This window comes from Antechinus flavipes, chromosome 2 (genome assembly GCF_016432865.1).
Source record: "Antechinus flavipes isolate AdamAnt ecotype Samford, QLD, Australia chromosome 2, AdamAnt_v2, whole genome shotgun sequence".
NCBI lineage: Eukaryota > Metazoa > Chordata > Mammalia > Dasyuromorphia > Dasyuridae > Antechinus > Antechinus flavipes.
In genome coordinates, this window is record NC_067399.1 from 514,273,255 (window position 1) to 514,293,216 (window position 19,962).

The following is a 19,962-nucleotide window of genomic DNA, read 5'->3' on the forward strand; positions in this document are numbered from 1 at the left end:
TGGAGGGGCTTAATAATGTTTATTGATTGATTGAGTAGGGGGAAAGACGGAAATGTTTAATAGTGGTTTAAAGTTAATAAAGAGATATTGTACAGATAATTGTAATCAAGAGATTTCACAGATTTAACTCTGGAAGGAATCTTTAAAGATAACTCCACTATAGGATTATGGAATGTACTTCAGAGATTATTTAGTCCAGAGTTTCTTAATTTTTTCACTAGCAACTCTTTTTCAACCAAAAAAATTTATGTAATCTCTGGGTATATATAATAGGTATACAAATCAAACATTTATTGGTAACAAATTATAATTTCACAACCCACACATTCAGTTACAAGACCCCATATGGTGTTGCAGCCCAGTTTAAGAAGCTTTGACCTAGAAAGGAAGATTGGAGGTTAAGTAATTTGCCAAAGATCAGGAAATGAAAGATCTGAGGAAACATCCAGCCCTTAACTCTCTTCCATTTTCTTTAGAGGAACACAGGAAAGGATTGAGTTTAAATCAGAGCATAAAAGGATTTAGGTGAACTGAAAAAAAAAATTTTTTTTAAAATAAACCTGTGAGGCTGATAAGAAATGGGAACTAATTAGCAAGGGAGATTTTGGAATTATTCTTTCTGGAAACTAATGAGGTTGATAATTGGCCATTTGAGACCTTTTTAGATACAAGTGCACCTAAAAATCCTGGCAGATAGCCCAATTGACCTTTGGTGATCCTTCCTAGCCTATGGGTCTTGTGATAAATGATAAATACCAGAAGCCAGGCTTTAAAATTCTTTCCCTGGCTCTATTCCTAGCACTTATCAGATCCTGGAATAGGTTGCTGACAAAAGACTGTGAAATCTACCTGTTTGGAGCTATCAAAAGCCAGAGCCCAGAAGGGCTCAAAGCAATCTGGCTTGATTGTTGGAGGACAGTGGGACACATACCCCAAAGACGGTATGTGCTCAGTAGCCTGAGAGTAAAGTGAACTTCATGCACTTTGGAGAATGTAGGGCACAGTACCAGAGAGAGCCAAGATTTCTTGCCTGCTGATTGTCATTGGGAATATTCTGAAGAAACTATCTAATCACAGAGTATGTACTTGACGACCACTTAAGGTTCCTTCCACCTCTCAGAATCCATGATACTATCTAGTTCTAGTCTAAGATGCTTTCAGCCACATCAGCAGGAAAGAGGAAATCGTGTGTCTGTGTGCTCACAGAAATGCATTCTCCAGCATTTTGGTTGTTTTTCAGAGTTTCACCAAATAGTGAATCTGCTTAGTAGCAAAAGGCAGAAAACTATCCCTGACTTTCCAAGATCTCCTCCTTGGAGCTACAGATATTGCTGACTGGTAAGCAGAGTGCTCCAAGAACCCAGATAGTGCCCACGTAATCTGCAGGTAATTTTGTTCTTGCTATCTTAACATTGTAGATCTGGAGCATATATATCTATGAAAAATCCTCTAGTGGTAACTGGGTATTTTTTTCCTTACCTACTGAACAACAACTTGGAAGGCAATGCCCCATGCTAGGGACATCACCAATGCCAAAGACGGCCCACCTATTGCAAGAGCCAGTACTGATGCATGACTGATAGCAATTCCCTTAAACTTCCCCATCCCTTGCCAACCTGTCTGGAACAAAGTGATCAGGATACTGATCTGAATGGTCGATATCTATAATGTAACCTATAAACCAGTCCTTGCATTAAGAGATCTAGATAGTACAGCACTAGTAAGTGTAAGCTTGGGTTGAATACATGGTATTAGACAGGATGAGTGGGTAGGGAATACAGTTAGCCCTGGAACTCTGGAAGTGCAGTCTTTTAAAATCATTCTCTCTCTCTCACTCTCTCACACACACACACATATGAATCTGTGATTTATTCAATTCAACCCTGTGATAAAGCAGACTGCCATCTGTCAGTTACTGCTTATTCTGTGGGACCTTTGCCCATGTCCAGCTATAAATCTGTCATAGGAATCCACCCAAATCTGACAACCTACTCCATATCTGTATCTATTATGCATATAATTGTTATGATAACTGCTAAGTTCTAGACTGTGATCACTACTGTAGGAATTCAGGGAAAGACCACTGTGTACTGGGTTTAAGTAGGAGAGGCTTCAGGTGAAATCATTAACCAACCTGAGCATTTGGTCTAGCATAGGCCAGGGGGTTCTTTAAAATACTTTCAATTATACTGCCTAAAACCAAATCATTCACTGTATCTGGAGGCTTAATATAGATGTTGCCTATTCACTCAATAATTCTGTAGTTGCAAAGCAGGTTGCTTACCATGTTAGTGATCGGAATTTGCTATGGGGGTTCCCCATACCAATAAAACCAGTCATGGGTGCCACTTCACATCCCAGGTTGCTGTGTATGTGCATGTAATATATACATGTATGTATACATATACATGTGTGCACACCCATATCCAATATATGCGTGTGTATCTGTAATTCTGGTTGTTTCCTGCATCTCATATGTACATGCTTCACATTTTTTTAAAGAGCAGACTATTATTATTATATTATAATAATTATTATTTCTTCTGAGGACAATAGTACAAATAGAGGACAGTTAGGTGGCACAGTTGATAGAGCATCAGCCCTGAAGTCAGGAGGACTGAGTTCAAATTTGACCTCAGACACAACACTTCCTGGCTGTGTAACCCAGGGCAAGTCACTTAATCCCAGTTGCCTCAGGAAGAAAAAAAAAGTAGTATTCTTGTTTCCATTTCAGAGATGGAGAGATCTATGAAGTCAGGTGACTGATCTATAATTCCAGAGCTAATTAGGTGCTGCTTCTCCTATATTTGTACTTTGTCCACCCAGCAAATGTCTCCAGAACAGACCGTATCTTATAAAGGTTTTGGATGGGTACTTTATACAACACTTATTCATAAATTAAGGACCCACTGCCATGAAATCTAACAAATAGGATGAGACCCACAGGAGAGTCCCTTGCAATACCAGCAAGTGGAATACAGGTTAAGGGAGGCAAAATAATGAGAAAGACGAGAGAGGGAGCAGAATCAGGAACACAAAGGCGGGCTCTCAAGCAAAGGTACTCACATAAGCAGACTGCAGCTAGAAGTCGCAGCCCAGACTCCGGAGGAAAACAAGTAGGGAAGAGTGGCTGTAGTACATAATTGGAGAATGTGAGAGCAATGACGGCCTGGTTGGTGGGGTAGATTACTAGTACAGCGATCCACAGCCTTAGGAACCTGGAAGGGGGAAGAGGACAAGTAATAAATTGAGTAAGCCCCCTCCTTCAGGGCTACCAAAGGTACAACTTACTTCCAAAAAAAGACAACTGGAAAACTCGGGGGGCAGCTTTTGTGGAAAGGGAGGGGGTTAGAAGAGGGTGCCTTTTATCTTCAAGTTTATGTTTATGAAGGTGCCAAATCACCAAGAAGTGAGAAGCATGTCCTTTCAGGCTGTGATGTGTTTTATTAGCTATTGTTAGTTACTGTTTCAGCGAGCAATAGCACAGGCTTCAGGGTTCCTCCTACCTCCCCCATCTATGTTTTTACCTCTTTTCCTCCAGGTTCATATGTGACAGAGGAAAAAACTAAACATATTTCTTTCAGTTCCCTTTTAGATTCAAGCAAGGAAGATGTCGTCTCTGAAGGAACCGAGAGCTCTCTGCACCCTTGTCCTTACAGAGGGAGTAAGGATGGGGCTAAGCTTCTCCTGTAGATATTGCGTGGCATTTGAGGGAGAACTAGGTACATAACAGCTTTCCGCTCAAAGCAGTGAGCCTTGGTAACGTGGGAAGAGCAGGACTTTTGTTTCTTCTAGTGATGGGAAGATGACCAGTCTCATTAGTGAAGATGAATGAACAAGAACAACAGGCTGTTTTATGTGTCTAGGGCTCTCACAGGTGAACTCCATGATGAGAGCTGTGGGGATTTTTTTGCTCTGCTAGTAGTTTATAATTTTGAAGCGCTCTCCAGTAAGACTGTGACAGGGACAAGAACCTTGTGCCTTGTTCCTGCAGAATAAGAATAAGTTTTCTGGAACTATCAGCCTGGAGCAACTCCAATGAGTGCCCAACATGGAGCCAAAATCCCCTCCTCACCTCCATGTTTCAGTTGTCCAAGAAAGAACTTAATAGAAATGACTCTTACTAGACACATTGATCAACTGCCCCATATTAACTAAAGTTAGGCTAATTTTGGTATGGGATTACTTGGTCTCAATTACCATTTGTCTCTAACAGAAATCTATCTACCTCCTTTAATAAATACTACTTTAAAAAAAAAAACTTGATATGTGATATATTATATTTAATATTATATTTAAATAGGACATTCATCATTAACTTCCTTGTGTTTTTAAAAAATAATTTTTCCCTTAATTATATATAAAACCAATCTTTAATTTTTGTTTCTTAAAATTTTGGGGTTCCTGGAACAGCTAAGTAGTGCAGTGGACCTGAAATCAGGAGGACTCGAGTTCAAATCTGGCCTCAGACACTTAACACTGCCTAGCTGTGTGACCCTGGACAAGTCACTTAATTCCAATTATCTCAGGGGGAAATAAAGGAAAAAAAAGGGGGGAGTTCCCAAATTTTCTTTCTCCCCTGCTCCACTTCTGAGAGGGTAAGCAATCTTATATGGTTAAAATATACACCACTACCACTTCTTAAAGGAGAGGCATCTCAGTATAGGAAAAGGGGGGACCAACTCCATATTGTCAGCTGCATGTCAGCTGAGGGACTTTTCCCAAGGAATGGTGCTATCTCCATTTTCTTTTTCCCAGTTACCCAGTACCTCAAGCAATAACCTTACCCAGCCAGGCCTCCAAAGATGTCCTTGACATAAGAGTAGTCACCTCCAGATTTAGGGATAGTAACTCCAAGTTCAGCATAACACAGTGCACCCACAGCTGTGATGAGCCCTGTTACAATCCAAATAATCAAAGCAAGGCCCACAGAGCCAGCATTCTCCAGAACACCTTTTGGTGAGACAAAAATTCCTGAGCCAATGATGTTTCCTATAAGAGGAGATACAAAGGAGAAAGTCGAGTCAAATCAAGTTAACTAGCATTTATTAAGCAAACTGCTACATGCCAGTATAAAAACAATTCCTGGTGGCTAGGAGGTCACAGTCTATGGGCAAAACATCGTGCACAACCACTATGTACAAACAAACAAGATTTATACAGGTTAAATTGCAGGTAATTTCAGAGGGAATGAACTCTGGCTTTCATTGATTGGTCCCAATCAAAGCCCAGTAGATTTTTCTTTTGGCCAGAAACTCATCGAGGGTCTTTTACTCCTAGATTGATCCCTTTTATTTGTTTGTTCATCCAGTCCTTCAATCATTTTTTGACTGGTAAAAAAAGGTCATTTTTTTTGCCTCTTTTTTTTTTCTCAGCCTCGATTACTGAATGAGTATTGTCTCAATAAAGTGGAGATCTATTAAAAGATCTTAGCTTAAAAAAGTTAAGATCTCCCACTGCATCCAGGGCATTTCCAGTCCTCCTGATCTACCTGTGGCCACTGGACCCAGATGGCTCTGGAGGGGAAGGTGAGGCAGGTGACTTTGCCTAGCCTCCCTCACTTGAACCCAATTCATTTGTTTATCATGGCATCCCCTCCCTGATGTCATGACCATGGAGAAAGAAGGATTTAGGGGGAAGGCGTTAGGGATGGAGGAGAACAGAAAAGCTCTCTTGGAGAAAGTAGGATTTTAACTGAAACTTGAAAGGAAGTCACAGATGTCACAAGATAGAGGAGAGAGAATTTCAGGCACAGTTAGAGAAAAAGTCAGGGAAAATACCCAAGGCGCAGCAAAGGAGATCAGGAAAGCGTGGCAAAGGGCCAGACTACAAATAGAAGATATTATATTTGATCCTGAAGATAATAGGGAATTCATTGGAATGTATTGAATAGAAAGAGCAGAGATAATTTAAGGTCAGTTGTACTTGGCATGAATTTGGCATTTTCACCAAGTAAGATAGTTTTTGTTTGTCATTTTCATTCCTAAATCCCACATATGGGATTAAAAAAAATTCCAATAGGGTACTGCAATTTAATAGTGTTCTCCTCACTCTAACCCCCCTTCTCCACCCTACAATCTTGGCTTTCTTCTTGAATTTGTTTTGCTCCTATTCCATAATCTGGGCTCTTCTAAGGTTAGGAAGCCATAGAGTTCAGTCAAAATATATATAGTAATTATATAAAAAATTGAACCAGTTCAACAACACTTTGTGAGATGCTCTACTAGTGATACAAAGAGTTTACATTCTAGTGATGGTGGTGATGGTTGAGTGAGGAGGAAGACTTTCTGCTCTTGAACAGTGGTAGGGATGGGATAAGAGGAAAGAAAAAAATCGCTTCAGGCTTCTCCAGGCTCCAGAGACATACCATACTTGCCTTTCAAGAGCTAGGTACAAGGATGGTATAGTTGAAGGAATGGCAGGACAGCTTCTTCACCCACTTTCCCTAGGTATTCATCCACATAACCAACAATTTAAGCCCTGATCTTCCAAAGACCAAGGTTTGTCATGTGTGGTTTTTTTTGTCCCCAAAACCTTTGGCTGGATCCCTAAATGCTTCAGAAGCAGCTCCAAACAAATTCAAACTATCAATACTCTTATTTTTAAAAAGGCTCCATAGAACAAATAATAAAAAACCAATTTTGAGGTTCTATTTTATACCTGTCATATTGGCAGAGTTGAGAAAAAGGAAACTATCAAATGGGTTTGAGGAAACAGGTATATTAATGCACTATCAAAGGAGCTTTACATTTCCAGATGTTCTGGAATTTGGAACTATTAAGTTTTTGTGTAGGCTTTTTGACCCAGCAATATCAATACCCCAAAAGAGATCTATACCCCAAAGACATCAAAGCAAGAGGGCAATGGCCCAGACATATACAAATATCAGAATAGCACAGTCATGGCAAAAAACTAGAAACAAATTATGTGTCCTTTAACTAGGAAATGGCTAAATAAATTACGGTATATGGATTTGATAGAATTTTTGTAACGTTTTTAAAAAAAGACAAACATTTATTTCCGAGAAACCTAGGGAAATCTCAGATGCATAGTGAAGTAGCAAGAACTAGGAAAATAATTTGTACAATCATAACAAAAATGCCAAAGAAAATTACCCTGAAAGACTTTAAAATTCTTCTCTGTGAAGGGACTAAACCTGACTTGAGAAAACTAATAATGTACCATGTTTCTCACTTCCTGACAGAGGAGATGGGTTAGAGGCATATCAAATATATAATGAGATACATTTTTAGACTCAGGGAGTATGTTATTTTGTTTTTGTTTGAACATACTGATTATAAGCATATTCAAGTAAGTTACAAAAAAGGGTTTCTATAGGGGAAAAAAGTGTTGGTAGTTAGTAATGATGCATTTTTTTTTTAATCCACAAAAAAGAGCAGAAGAAAGTCCAGAAAAGTTACAGAAAACTGACTAGCAGTTATTAGTTTCATTACTGCTTGTTAAATTTAATACATTTTTAAAAAATGCTATAAAAGAGAATTATAATTTCATGTACAATACTGCCAGGGGTTTTTAACTGAAGTGTTCATGTTTGTTAATATTTAAGGTTATAATTTTTTTTAAAAAGCAAACTTTTAAAAAATTCCTTAGGTGATCTCCCAGAGAGACAAAGGATCTACTCTCACTGGGAAATATGGCAAGACTTTATAAAAGAATTTATAGCAAGACAAAGTCCTAAGGAAAAAAGAAAAACCAGGAGATTTCAAGTGAGTTGTAGAGTTTCTTTGGAGTGTACCCAAAGTCTTTTCATATTCATTATCAATTGATAGAGCTTTTTCTTATTCATCACCTCAATTGATCCTCAAGAGCATAGAATTTTAAGAGTCAGAAGGGACTAGGAGAGCCAGCCATTTGGTATAGAACATATCAGAAAAAAATACAACTGACCAGAGTGACCTGGCCTCTGCTTACAGAGCTCCCGTGAAGAGATAGCCAATTCCATTCTGGGACAGTTTAAGTCTTGGGAAAACAAGTACTATAATTCCCATTGTACAGAAAAGGAAGCTGAATCACAGAAGAGTTAAGTAATTTCTTCCAGGTCACTTTGTTCCACTGCACCAGAAAGTTGGGGGCTTGAAGAAAGGAAGACCTAAATTCAAATCTAAACTATGTGACTTTGGGCAGTCACTTAATCTCTTAGCCAACGGGACGATTAAAAAGGTTTGAGAGAAACTTTTTGGATAATTAAATCATTTTATTAATAAGGCTAGCACATTACAAATAAAAAGATAGTCACTTGGCAAGCTCTCTTACATCAAAGACCTGCCTAATGGGGATAGGATCCCAACTTATATGTCTCTTTCAAGACCAAGTGTTCCTGAGGAATGGCAATCAACTAAGCTTGGTTAGCACAATGAGAAGTGTGGCTTCCTTTAAAATAAAGGTCTTGGGGTACTTGACTTGGGTCACTCAAATCATGGACAGAGAGAGAGATTCCATATCACCCATCTTAATAAAAGAAGAATCAACCTTTTCCCCAGACCTGTGAGAGCAAACAAAGAACAGGAAGACACCCATTAGCCCAAACTGAGAATTTCTTTTACAGTCTGATCAGACCATGGCTAGGTTAAGTCTACTAGAGAGATTTCCACACTGTTTAGTTCCTGGATAAAAAAGTAGAAAAGGGAAAAAACCTTGTTCTCCATTAAAAATTAATGATTAAATATAAGAGAGAAATATCCATTTCTCACACCAGTTTCTCCACTTGTAAAATGGAGGTAATAACAGCATCTACCTCCCAGTATTGTTATGGGGATCAAATTAGATAATTGCAAAGAGCTTAGAAGGCACTTAAAATTGCTTATTTTCTTCCTTCCCACAAATTCTGTTTTCCTCACTTGATAGGTCTCCTAAGAACTAGAAATTGCTTAGTGACCACGATCAATCTCAATATAAATGTTGCTCCTAATACCTCCTGGTCTAAGTGAGATTTTACCAGAGAGAGTGTGGTGAAAGATAGACCTGTTTTTCCTAGCTAGTTTTAAGATATATACTTGTAGTGCCTTCTTCCCAGGGCTGTAATAAGGAAGATTAAGTGAGATCACCTCTAAAGCATGTTGTAAACCTTATAAGTTCTATATAACGTTGGCTAAGATTACTGCCTCCTTGCTGAACAACACTATTACATATTAAAGAGAAGGAAAAATCAACTTAACAAGGTTATAAGATGGGAGAGGCTTGGCAAGCTAAGTTCATTGGGAAAAGACCTAGGGATTTGGCTAGAAATTCACTGAGTCAACACTGTTACATGGCAGCCAAGAGTCAATGTAATTTCATGCTGAGAGAGCCAGAGGAGCCTAGAAGGAAGTCATTGTCCTGCTGTATCTTGTCCTGTCAGACCACACATCTGGAAGCCTAGGTTCAAATCTAGGTACCATATTTAAGTGGTGACAGTGTGAGACTGGAATGGATTCAAGATTTAGATTGTAAAATTGAAACACTTGACCAAGAAAAATCCAAAGAGTTGGACATGACTCAAAAATGACCAAATAATAAAAATGTGCTGGCAAATACTTGACAACTGGCTCTCCAGAAAAACATGTGCCCACAAAACACTTTTAAATTTAAACTACATTATTAACATTTTCCCATTATTTTCCTAAATCTAAACAATCAACAAAATAATAAATCAAGTCCTGATTTAGTGTTTGCCAATTTCTAAGGGGTAAAAATGCTATACACTGAAATTTCAATAACCAGCTTTCTTCAGTTGGTTCAAGCTGGCTCCAGCATAATAATGCTTATATGAACACATATTTTTCCCCCTGTTCCTTGAGGACATGGATTGTTTCGCTTAGTATCCTTACATCTAGCATAGTGCCTGGTATAAAATGGTTGCATAACAAATGCTTTGGGTTGATTGAAAAGAGATCAAGGGAAACTGTTTTGGGAGGCAAGATCATTATCTTCTTTTCTAAGAAAGATTAGACTTGAATGCAATGGTTGGAAGTTACAGCAAAACAGATATAAGCTTGATATAAAGAAAAAAATTCCTGTCAACTAGTTACCCAAGAGAGGAATGGACTATCTCAATCTCCAGAAACAGCAGGTTCCTTCCCACTAGAGGTCTGCAAGCAGATGTTGGATGATCACTTGGTAATTTTGTACAAGCAACTTCCATTCAGATACAATGTGGACTACAGCCCCTCTGAAGTTCCTTCCAGTTGACAGGTTTGTGATTCTTCTTAAAATGAAGACACTAACATGTTATCCAAACTCAACAAAACTTCAATGGCTCTCTAGTACCATCCCTCTAGGATGAAACATCAACTAAAATCCCATTTTCTTCAAGAAGATTTTCCTAGTTCTGTTTAAAGTTAATGGTTTATTGAGAACGTCCTCCATCTACTCTAAATAAATCTTATTATATGTGCATAGTGATTTCTCTCCTTCATTAAAATGTGGGACAGGTACTGGTTTGGGGATTTTTTTTTGCCTTTGATTCCCCAGCAATTTAGCACAATGTCTATTAACACAGTCATTACTTTATAAATATTTCTTTTTACTAAGTGACTAAACAACATATTCAAAAGAAATTGTCAAAACTAAAATATTAGAAATAAATGTCTCCAAATGAGATTTACCATTGCTCTTAGAAAAACAGCCCATAATATTTCAATTTCTATCCCTATCTCCTCCTGGTAGTTTGAGGTTAATGTTAGAATAGATTAGGTGAATGAGGCAGAGGAATTTAAGGTTGATTGCCATTTTAAAATCTCATCCAAAAAACAATGAATCTACTAGCCAATGCAAACTTTAGCCAATGCAATCCTAATCTGAAACTTTCACTTCTAAATCTCTGCCTAATTTTCATAGTTTCAGAATGTACTTTTTAAGACCTGGGACCTCTCTAATACAACCAAAGGGAAATTAGAGGTAGTTCCTTTTCTACTTCCTTTGGGCCCCAGAATGCACTGTCCTTTTGGACACCAAAAATGCTAATACTGCAGTGTAAGATCAATACTGAGTCAGTAGACAGAGTCCACTTAAGAATGACTTCCAACGGAATTGAAATTCAACCATGGGGAGGAGCAGAAAAGGAGTGCATTTCTCTCTCACTCTATCTGGGGCTTTCTTTCTTTGATGGTCACAGCCCATACATCAGAACCATTAGTTCTGCCCAGAAACTCAAGTAAAGCAAGAGAACTTGCTGCCCCTGTTAGGAGTTTATGAAAACATAAAAAGTCTCTCAGTTTTGCTGACTGTATGAAGCTGTTCCCTTTTCTCTCTAAAAATTCTCTAGATTTACTTTTGCAACTCTCTAAGTTACTACATTAGTATAAAAAAGTAGCCATTAATAGTCTCTTCCTAGTTCAGTTAAACTACTAAAATAATTTCTGACTGATAAATGTTAAATGTCTTCTTCACTGGCCAATGGAGTACTTGGAGGAGAGCAAATAAGGGACCTTGGGGTTGCTGTCATGGCTGAAACATGATAGTAAAACTCCTTGTCTTGGCAAGATTTTATCAGGTGAGTGATCTATAGGGCATTTCAAGGCAGTAAGAGAAAAAGTAATTGAACCAGGGATTATAAAAGTAGCTCAAGGGGTTGGAAAAGCAATCAATGCAGGAAGAAAAACAAAGTTTGACTTTGGTCCTTAAGGTGCAGAAAAAGGAGGAGCAGAGTAAGCCAAAGTATTTCTCCTGAGTCAGGACTGTTTTTTTTGGCTAAGGGCAAACATTGAAGGTGGGTGCTGTTTAAAAAATCAGATTCTCTGGAATGAGATGCATTAGAAATCCAAAGGTTCATGGGAGATAAACAGCAGAATCAGAATTCTCTTCTCTCTTGATATTTCTTGGATTGTTCCAGATCACTAAAAAGTTGAGAAAAATGCTTCTAACCTCCAAACCTTCTAAACCTTATTTGGATAGCATATCCTACCATTCCTTTTTAATCAGGGATATCAAAGGTTTTGAATAGTTGAAAGACTAAAACAAAGGTCCACATCTTATCGAAATTCGAAGGACAAAGTTAAAATCTAGGGTCAAAGTAGGAAAGTTACAATCTTGAGCTATTCCACCTAAATAATCAGATTCAATTTAGGTTTCCTCAAGCATTGGAAAATCTGAAGCCAAGGAAAGGAGGAGACTACAATCCAATTCATCCACTAAGTAACAGAACAGTCTGGTCCCTCAGCTAGAAAGACTAGAGTTCAAATTTTGTCTCTCATACTTACTAGATACTTACGTGTTATGAATCATATATATATATGCATATATATGTGTGTATATATGTATATATACACACACACACATATATATAAAAACATAAATATATATATACACACACACACATATATATATATAAAAACATAAACCCTATTTCCCCATCTATAAAAGAGTATTAGTGATAATACCTAACTTGTTAATCATATTGATTGTTTTTAAAAATTTAGTACTATATTAATCAGCAATTATTAGTAGTATTAGAGGCACTAGGAGAGAAAAACTTTGACAGATAGACTTTTCTCTCTTTTTCTGTCCAATACGATAATTGTGGGATCTGAATGACCTATACTGCTTCCATTGTGTGACTCAATTCAAAGACACAGCTCAGTTCCCTTTCTATTCATTTATGGGTTTAGTCCCATTTCTGCCTTATGAGAAAACTTCTAAAACAATTTTGGGAATTGTGAGAAAACTTTGAATTGTTGGAACACAATCCCGTGTGTCTGAGAGGCAGGACAACCTCTACTGATTGCTTAGAGACCTTTAACTAAGGATCTAGGGTATGCTGACCAGAAACTCACTCAGATCTGAACACTGATATCTAATGATGAAAAAATTCCTTAGGTCTTATCTGAAAAGTGGACCTGTACTGTCAGTTATTGTTTCCATGTTCCTTTAAATGAATACATACACAAGCAAAGAGTGGGGCATCTTTTTTTCTCATTCCTGTTTGTTCTTCCTCCTCCCAATTTGGAAAGCCTCTAATCTTATCTCCAATTAAAAAAAAAATTATCCTTTATCCTGTTTTTTTTTTTAAAAATCAATTGGTCTTATCTGATTCTTTTTCATACATAAAAATGTTTTATGTTATATTCAGGATCTTTGGACTGACTGGAATCCATCCACTTATTTTGATAATAAATCATATAACTTCTATTTTTAAAAAATTGTTAAGTATCCCTCACATAATAAGTGGTATTTATCTATTGTTTGGTAGTTTGCAAATGAGATTTCTATATGGAAATTATCATTTCTCAAGGAGAAAGTAACCGAAGTCCCAAACCTTTCTTTGCCTGGTTAAAATGCTCTGATCATCAATCAATCTACAAGCATTTATTAAGCACCTGCTATATGCTAGGCACTGAGGTTACAAAGACAAAACACAGTCCCTGAACCTAAGGAACTTAATCTAATGTGGAAGACCAACTATGTCCAAAACAGGTTGTCTACAGGATAAATTGGAAATGAACAGTAGAAAAAGTATTTGTATTTAGGGTTAACTAGGAAAAGATTCCTATAGAAAGTGGGATTTTTGCTGAAACTTGAAAGCCAGGGAAGTTAGAAGGGTGGTGATGAATGGGGAGGTCAGGACCGGAAAACAACTAGTGAAAATGCTCAGGAGTCAAGAGATGGAAAGTCTTGTGAAAGGAATAGAAAGAAAGACAGTCTTGATGGACCATTCACCGAGTATGAGGAGAGGTTATAAAAGGGCTTGAAAGCTAAAGAGAAGATTTTATACTTAATAGTTGAGGCAATGGGAAGTTACTGAAATAAAAGGAGAGTGACACTTTACAATTAAATAATTAATTGAGATAATATGATTTTATTTTCTTTGGGGGACATTTATCCTATGCTTAATGATAGGATACAGCTTCTATGGGAAATGTGACAGTAGTCCTGAGGCCACAGGGCCCTGGCAGGGCCTAGTTCCATAAACAAAGTTGGCAGTCAGATAATTATCAGTTGGTCAGTAATAACCAAGAGACAATAATGAGGTGCATACCAAACCAAGCCTTAACTCCATCTCCCTCCTCAGTTCTACCCCTAAGCCATAAAACTAGCTTATCAGTGACATGAAGCACCTGATCTCCCTATCTTTTCTCAATAAATTTATCTTCTTGCTTCTGGTTCTTTGCTAAATTCTTTTTAGAATTTAGCTATTGGAGATAGGTTCAAACCTACAAATTCTTTTCAAATACCTAGCTACACCAGTCTGTGACCCCAACTTTTTGGGATCTTCTTCTAAACCTCAACCCATACAATAAAACATAACACCCACCCCCCCACACAATAATTAGATTGTCATATTCCTGTGAAGTAAAACACATTAAAATTCCATTTTATTAATGAGGAAAGTAGGGTAGCTATTATCAGCCATAAGTTAAAGATAAAACTCTGGGTAATTTCTAAGAAAAAGCTACCCTAATATGGTCATCTGAAGCTTCTGGAAATGAAGATTTAGAGAGGCTGGCTAAGTCATAATGAGTGTCAAAGCCACAGTTTGAGGAACCCAAGTGCCCTGTGAAAAACAGCATATTATAGCTAAGATGGGCACTGGATTTGAATCCAGAACCTGGGTTCCAATCCTAACCCTTACCACTTACTACCTGTGTACTTTGCAAAAGACACTTAACATTCTCTGGGCTTCAGTTTCCTGATCTAAAGGAAGAATTAAAGTGACACTCTAGCCTGACAAAACCTTTTCTTTTTTTTCTGGTAGTTTTTTATTTTTTCCAATCACACATAAAGATAAGTTTTCAACATTCAGTTTTTATAAGACTTTGAGTTTTTCTCCCCCCCAACCTCTCCCAAGTTGGTAAGCAATCTGATAGTTAATACCTGTACAATCATCTAAATATATTTCCACATTAGTCATGTTGTAAAAGAAATAGAAAAGTGAAAACTGGCAAAACTCTTTGAGTATAGACGGAACAAGACCAAAATGTACTTGGTAAATGTTTTAAATATAGAATGCAGCATAGTACAAATAATGAAATAATCCTTATTTGCAATGAGTTTACATTCTAATGAGGGAAATAAACATACATAAATATATATATCCAGCACAAAAGTTTGGAAGAAAGGGCTCATAGAGATGGCTTCATATCTATATCTATCTCACATTCTACATCACATTTCTTACCCTTCTCAGTGAGGGAGGAAGAAGAGAGGGAGAGAATTTCGAACTCAAAAGTGTTTACTCCATCTTGAGGAAGAGGAAGACTCTTTAAGGCATAGGTAAGATTGAGTGCATTTTCCATCATACTCCCCCCTCCTCCCCCCCAATCTCCTGGTGTAGAATACCAGGTTTTCCAGTTGATCTTAAGGGCCTGGAAACTCTCACCCCCTAATCCCCTGGAGCTGCTCCTTCAGTTTGGAGGGGGTGAATTATTCCTCCCAGAACCTCCATTTAAGGTGCCATCTTTCTATTTCTCACCTAGTACATTTCTCTATACTTCATTCCTGTTCCAGGATCTAAACAGGCCCCACCCCACCCCCAATCTGCCTATTCAGCATCTTTTTATAGTCTTTTTATTGTTCCCTTGTTTTCCTTCATTAGATTGTGAGGTCAATCTTGGTGCCCCAGAGGGCAGGGACTTTTGGCCTTTTTTGGAGGGGGAATCCCAGCCACATAGTAGGTACTTAATGGATTATGTGGAATTGTACTGAGATTACAGAAAAGAACAAGCCATTGAAGATCTGAGTGTACAAATCTGGGTTTGATCTTCAAATGGTGAGCCTTTTCTTCAATGGTTTTGAAGGAAGAAAGCTAAAAAGGGGTTATTTCTGTGTTGACTGAATAGTTTCATTTGTTTTAAATGGGAGAGCTATTTTGGTGTTGATGAAGAGATTCCTTTGTTTACCTGTTTTCGAACTCAGTGACCAACTACTTGGCTATTTCTATAATGTTTGAGTCCAGGTATCTGGTCCATTCAAATCGCTAAAGTAAGCAGCATTTCACTTAAATATTTTCCAGAGAAACAATAGGTCCCAGTAACCCAGGATAAGAGCTGGCCTTCTCTTCTGCCTAAGAAAAGCTAAGCCAAGCTAAATCACCACACGAAAACAGGGCCAACTATTGTATCAATGGGCAAGCCTTTACAAGAAAAACTAGTTGAATTGAGAAAATCCACATTTGCCATAAATAATTGCTAAATCTTAAATTAGATGCCAATGCCCAAACTGTGCTTAGTTAGAGAATTACTCACATCTGGGCCTGTCCACACTAGAATATTTAAGTAGACAACTCAAAGCCTTAACTAACCTATGCTATACACGAAAGCCTCATTTTCTTATATAGTTGGCAATTTCAGGGGACCTTGGTCATTATCACATCTGAAGCTAAGATTCTCTCAGAGACGACTGATCGATTCCCTGGGAGACTGATCAACTTTTGAGGCAAAGATTGTTTCATTTTAGTCTTGAGTCCCCAGTACAGTGAGTGGTATTAGGTGAATTGAATGAGATGTTCATGGCTGCTGAATTCAACCAATAGGTAGGGAAGAAGAAATAAAAACCATCCATCCCTCTTAAAAATGCCCAAATGAGGGGAAAAAAAATACAGTGGGAGTCCCCAAACTGTCAGCTCCCACCATCTTCCCTAACGGAGAGAACATAAGATGGGGGGCTCAAAATAATGATACCATACAGTTACCTAGCACTTCCATTTCCCTGAACTGGAAAATGAACTTTGAACTACATGATCTTTAAGGTTCCTTTCAGTTCTAACATTTTAGAAAGCACTTTCCATATCCATTATCTCACTTAATGAGGATCACTTGTGAACCTCACAACTCTGAGGTATGACCTGTATTATCACCTCCACTTTACAAGTAAAGAAGATGACAGCGATTCAATGACCCAGTGAAGGTCATTCTGTAAGCAAACTCAGGAGAGTCGGGATGAGAATTCCTACCTTCTAACTCCGAGTCCAGGGCAAATCTTTATTACCTGTGGGATCTCGGTCAAAGTAACTTCTGCACAGTAGTTTCCCTCATGGGTAAATGGTGGGATTTGGGCTCAATGACATCAATGACACTAACTAGCACTGAAGAGCTTTTCAACATATTCTGCTATGGACGGTGGCTATAGCCCAGAGCCTAGAAGTGAAGGGAAGAGAGAAGCTGGGAGGAACCAGGGAGGCAATGGAGCCAGAGTGTTCAAGCTACCAAGTACAGAGTGACATTTCAGCTCTGCCAAACTGATACCAACAGCAAAGATCCCACTAAGGCATTTCCAACCATGAAAACTGCCTGGGAAGCAAAGGCCGCTGGGTGGCAGGAGGTGCCTTGACCTTTCACTGCAGGGCAGGACACTCGCCCTTCTGCCTTTGCCCTGCTATCTCCAGGTGGCACTGGGCAAACGGCCCTGATCAGGCCGAGGAAGGAGAGTTTTCTTGTGCCAGCTAAGTTAAGCTCCCCCGAAGGAAAAGGAGCAAGGGCCAAGGCAGCTTGGAGGTCTGCTTGCCCACCAGCTGGGTCCTAAGGCACTATGGTCAGCTTCTATCTGGGGTGTGCGTGTGTGAGGAGAGCGGCAGTGTAGGGGAAAATGGTCCCAGTAGCACAACTTTGCAGAGGAATTGCGCCGCAGGGCCAGGGCTCCAAACTTCCCCCAGCCTGTCCAGGTGTAATTTTTAGGTAGGCGGGAGAGAGATAATAGCATCTCAAGAAGAATTTATTGAGCACCCACTTGGTGCATGCCTACTTTAGGAGGTAATTGGAAACCACTTGTTCACACAGAGATTCTGGACTAAGCAAGTGGTGCCCCAAACCACCCACGGGCTGGCAGCCAGAACAGCCTCAGGGGACAATGTGCCAGTCCCTGAAAATACCCCGTGTCCATCAAAGATTCACATCTTTACTCTGTGTTCTTTCTGACATGTTGCAGGAATAGAGTCTTAACTAGGTGGAGGGTTGGGGAAAGCAAGAGCTCATCAGAAGGGCTCCTCCTTGGGCACTAATCTGCTCCACTTGGGATCTCAGGTTCCTCACATAGGCAAGAGAAATAAGATATTTCTTTTTGGCTGAATTCATTCAAGCCAAGTCCTAAGTATTTGCTAAGTAAGTCCATAGAATGTTGAAAGCAATGCGTTAGGCCCCATGAGGGGACAGGAAACAACATTCCCATCCTCAAGGTGCTTGCAGACTAGTTGAGAAGAAAATAATGGTACACAGCAATATATAGTGGTACACAAGTTGTATAGATAACAAGAGCTACAGAAAATCAGGAGAAGAAATGATTGTGGATTGGGACGATCAGAGAAAGATTCAAGGAATGGTGAAATTTGAGTTGGATTTGTTGCTTTGGGATGACTCAAACCCTGATAAGGCCTCTCATTGGAGATAACAATTGCAAACATTCTGGAAAGCAACTTGGAATAAAGCTTTTTTAAAAAGTGACTAAATTATCTATACCCTTTGATTGAGATGCCCCTGCTAGGTACTGATCTCAAGGACTCCACAAATATAGAAAGAATGACCCACTGTGCTAAGTGTTGGGCAAAAAATACAAGCTAAAAGACAGTTTTTCTCCTGCCTTCAAGGAGCTTCCATTCTACTAACAGAGTAAGATAGTACATAAAGAAAATGGGAAAAGTGGGGGTAGGTGGGGAAAGGGATGAAGGGGGGAGTTTTTCCGAATGTATTCCTTCCCCCCCCCCCCAAAAAAAAATCAAACCTCAAACAATTAAATTGAGCAATAAATATGAAAAATGTGAAGAGAAGCATAGAAAGGCCTTTGCAAACTACAAGTAGAAGTGAAGCAAGCAGAACCAAGAAAAATATACAATCTACATTGAGAATAAAAAAAAAAAAAAACAATCAGACTGCTTGGCCCTGGGAGTGGAGGGAAAATCTCCTCCCCTCCTGTACAATGATGAGAATGACTTTGGATGCCATCTTGTGTTGCCTAATTTTGCTGAATTACTTTTTTCTCCTTTTAAAAAATATTTGTTCCAAGGGATAACTTGTATGGGAAGGATTTTTCAGAAATGGATTTGTTACAACAAAAGGCATTCATAAGAATTTTTTTTTTAAAAGAAATTCTGCTTTAGGATTAAAGGATAGGAAGGATTTGAGATTAATGGAGGGATGGTGAGATAAAGATGGAACTGCCATTTTTTTTGCTTTTTCTCAACATCTGGTAATTAACTAGTCACTAACCCTAAATGAAAATGAAAACAAAGGACTGGCATAGTCCTGTAAGAATATTGCAGTGGAAGAGTGCCAGACTTGAAATTAAGAGGAATCTGGATTCAAATTTGGCCTCTTAACACTTGGAGGTATCATCATAGGGAAGAGCAAAGAACTGGTTGCTCTTTACACTGTTTTTTCACCTTTAAATTGAGGATAATAATTTCTATGGTAGTTATCTCTTAGATTAACATTACCAGAAACAAAAAATTAGCTGAGGCCTATTTTTTTAAAGTCCACAAAAAGTGAGGTAATATGATTTTATGGTCCTCTAATTTTAGGGGGGGGGTGGGCAGGAAATCCTAAATCTTCTGCTTTTGCAGTCTGCCTCAGGAACATTTCATAAATAATCTAACCAATCTAACAACCACCTGCCTGATTCTAAATAGACCACTCCTCAGTTCATTGCTGACTGATGATCTAGTCAGTGATAATCAAATTTCTGAGCCCATTCCTCAATTTATTGCTGTCTGATGATCTGGTCAGTGAGAACCTAATTCCCAACTCCTGTGTCCTATCTCTGGGCCACAGATTTAACATGTCAGTGATAAAAAGTTGAATAAAGTTGTTCTTGGGCCCCTTAGCATTGGGCTACTCCCTTGTAGTTTTCACCGTAATAAACCCTTCGCCACAAAGTGGAGACTGGGTCTGCAAATTTTTTGCCATACCTGCAGCACTAACCTAGGGACCCCCCCCCCAAAATGTTGTTGGGGTGCTTTATCCCTCAACAAGAGAACTTTTTTAAAAAAGCAATGTGGAAGTTCATAGATATGATAGAAACAGTATCAGGATAAGGATGAAA

At 38.6% G+C, this 19,962-nt stretch overlaps 1 protein-coding gene across 1 annotated transcript in view; it reads right to left on the minus strand.

Annotated features, from left to right (window-relative positions):
• SLC7A8 (solute carrier family 7 member 8) overlaps positions 1-19,962 on the minus strand; it is a 71,627-nt gene that overhangs the window by 35,872 nt on the left and 15,793 nt on the right. Inside the window, exons 2-3 of the mRNA XM_051980463.1 lie at positions 4,788-4,992; positions 3,067-3,218 (exon numbers count right to left, since the gene is read on the minus strand). Of these exons, the coding sequence (XP_051836423.1) occupies positions 3,067-3,218; positions 4,788-4,992 (357 nt within the window). The remainder of the gene's footprint in view (positions 1-3,066; positions 3,219-4,787; positions 4,993-19,962) is intronic.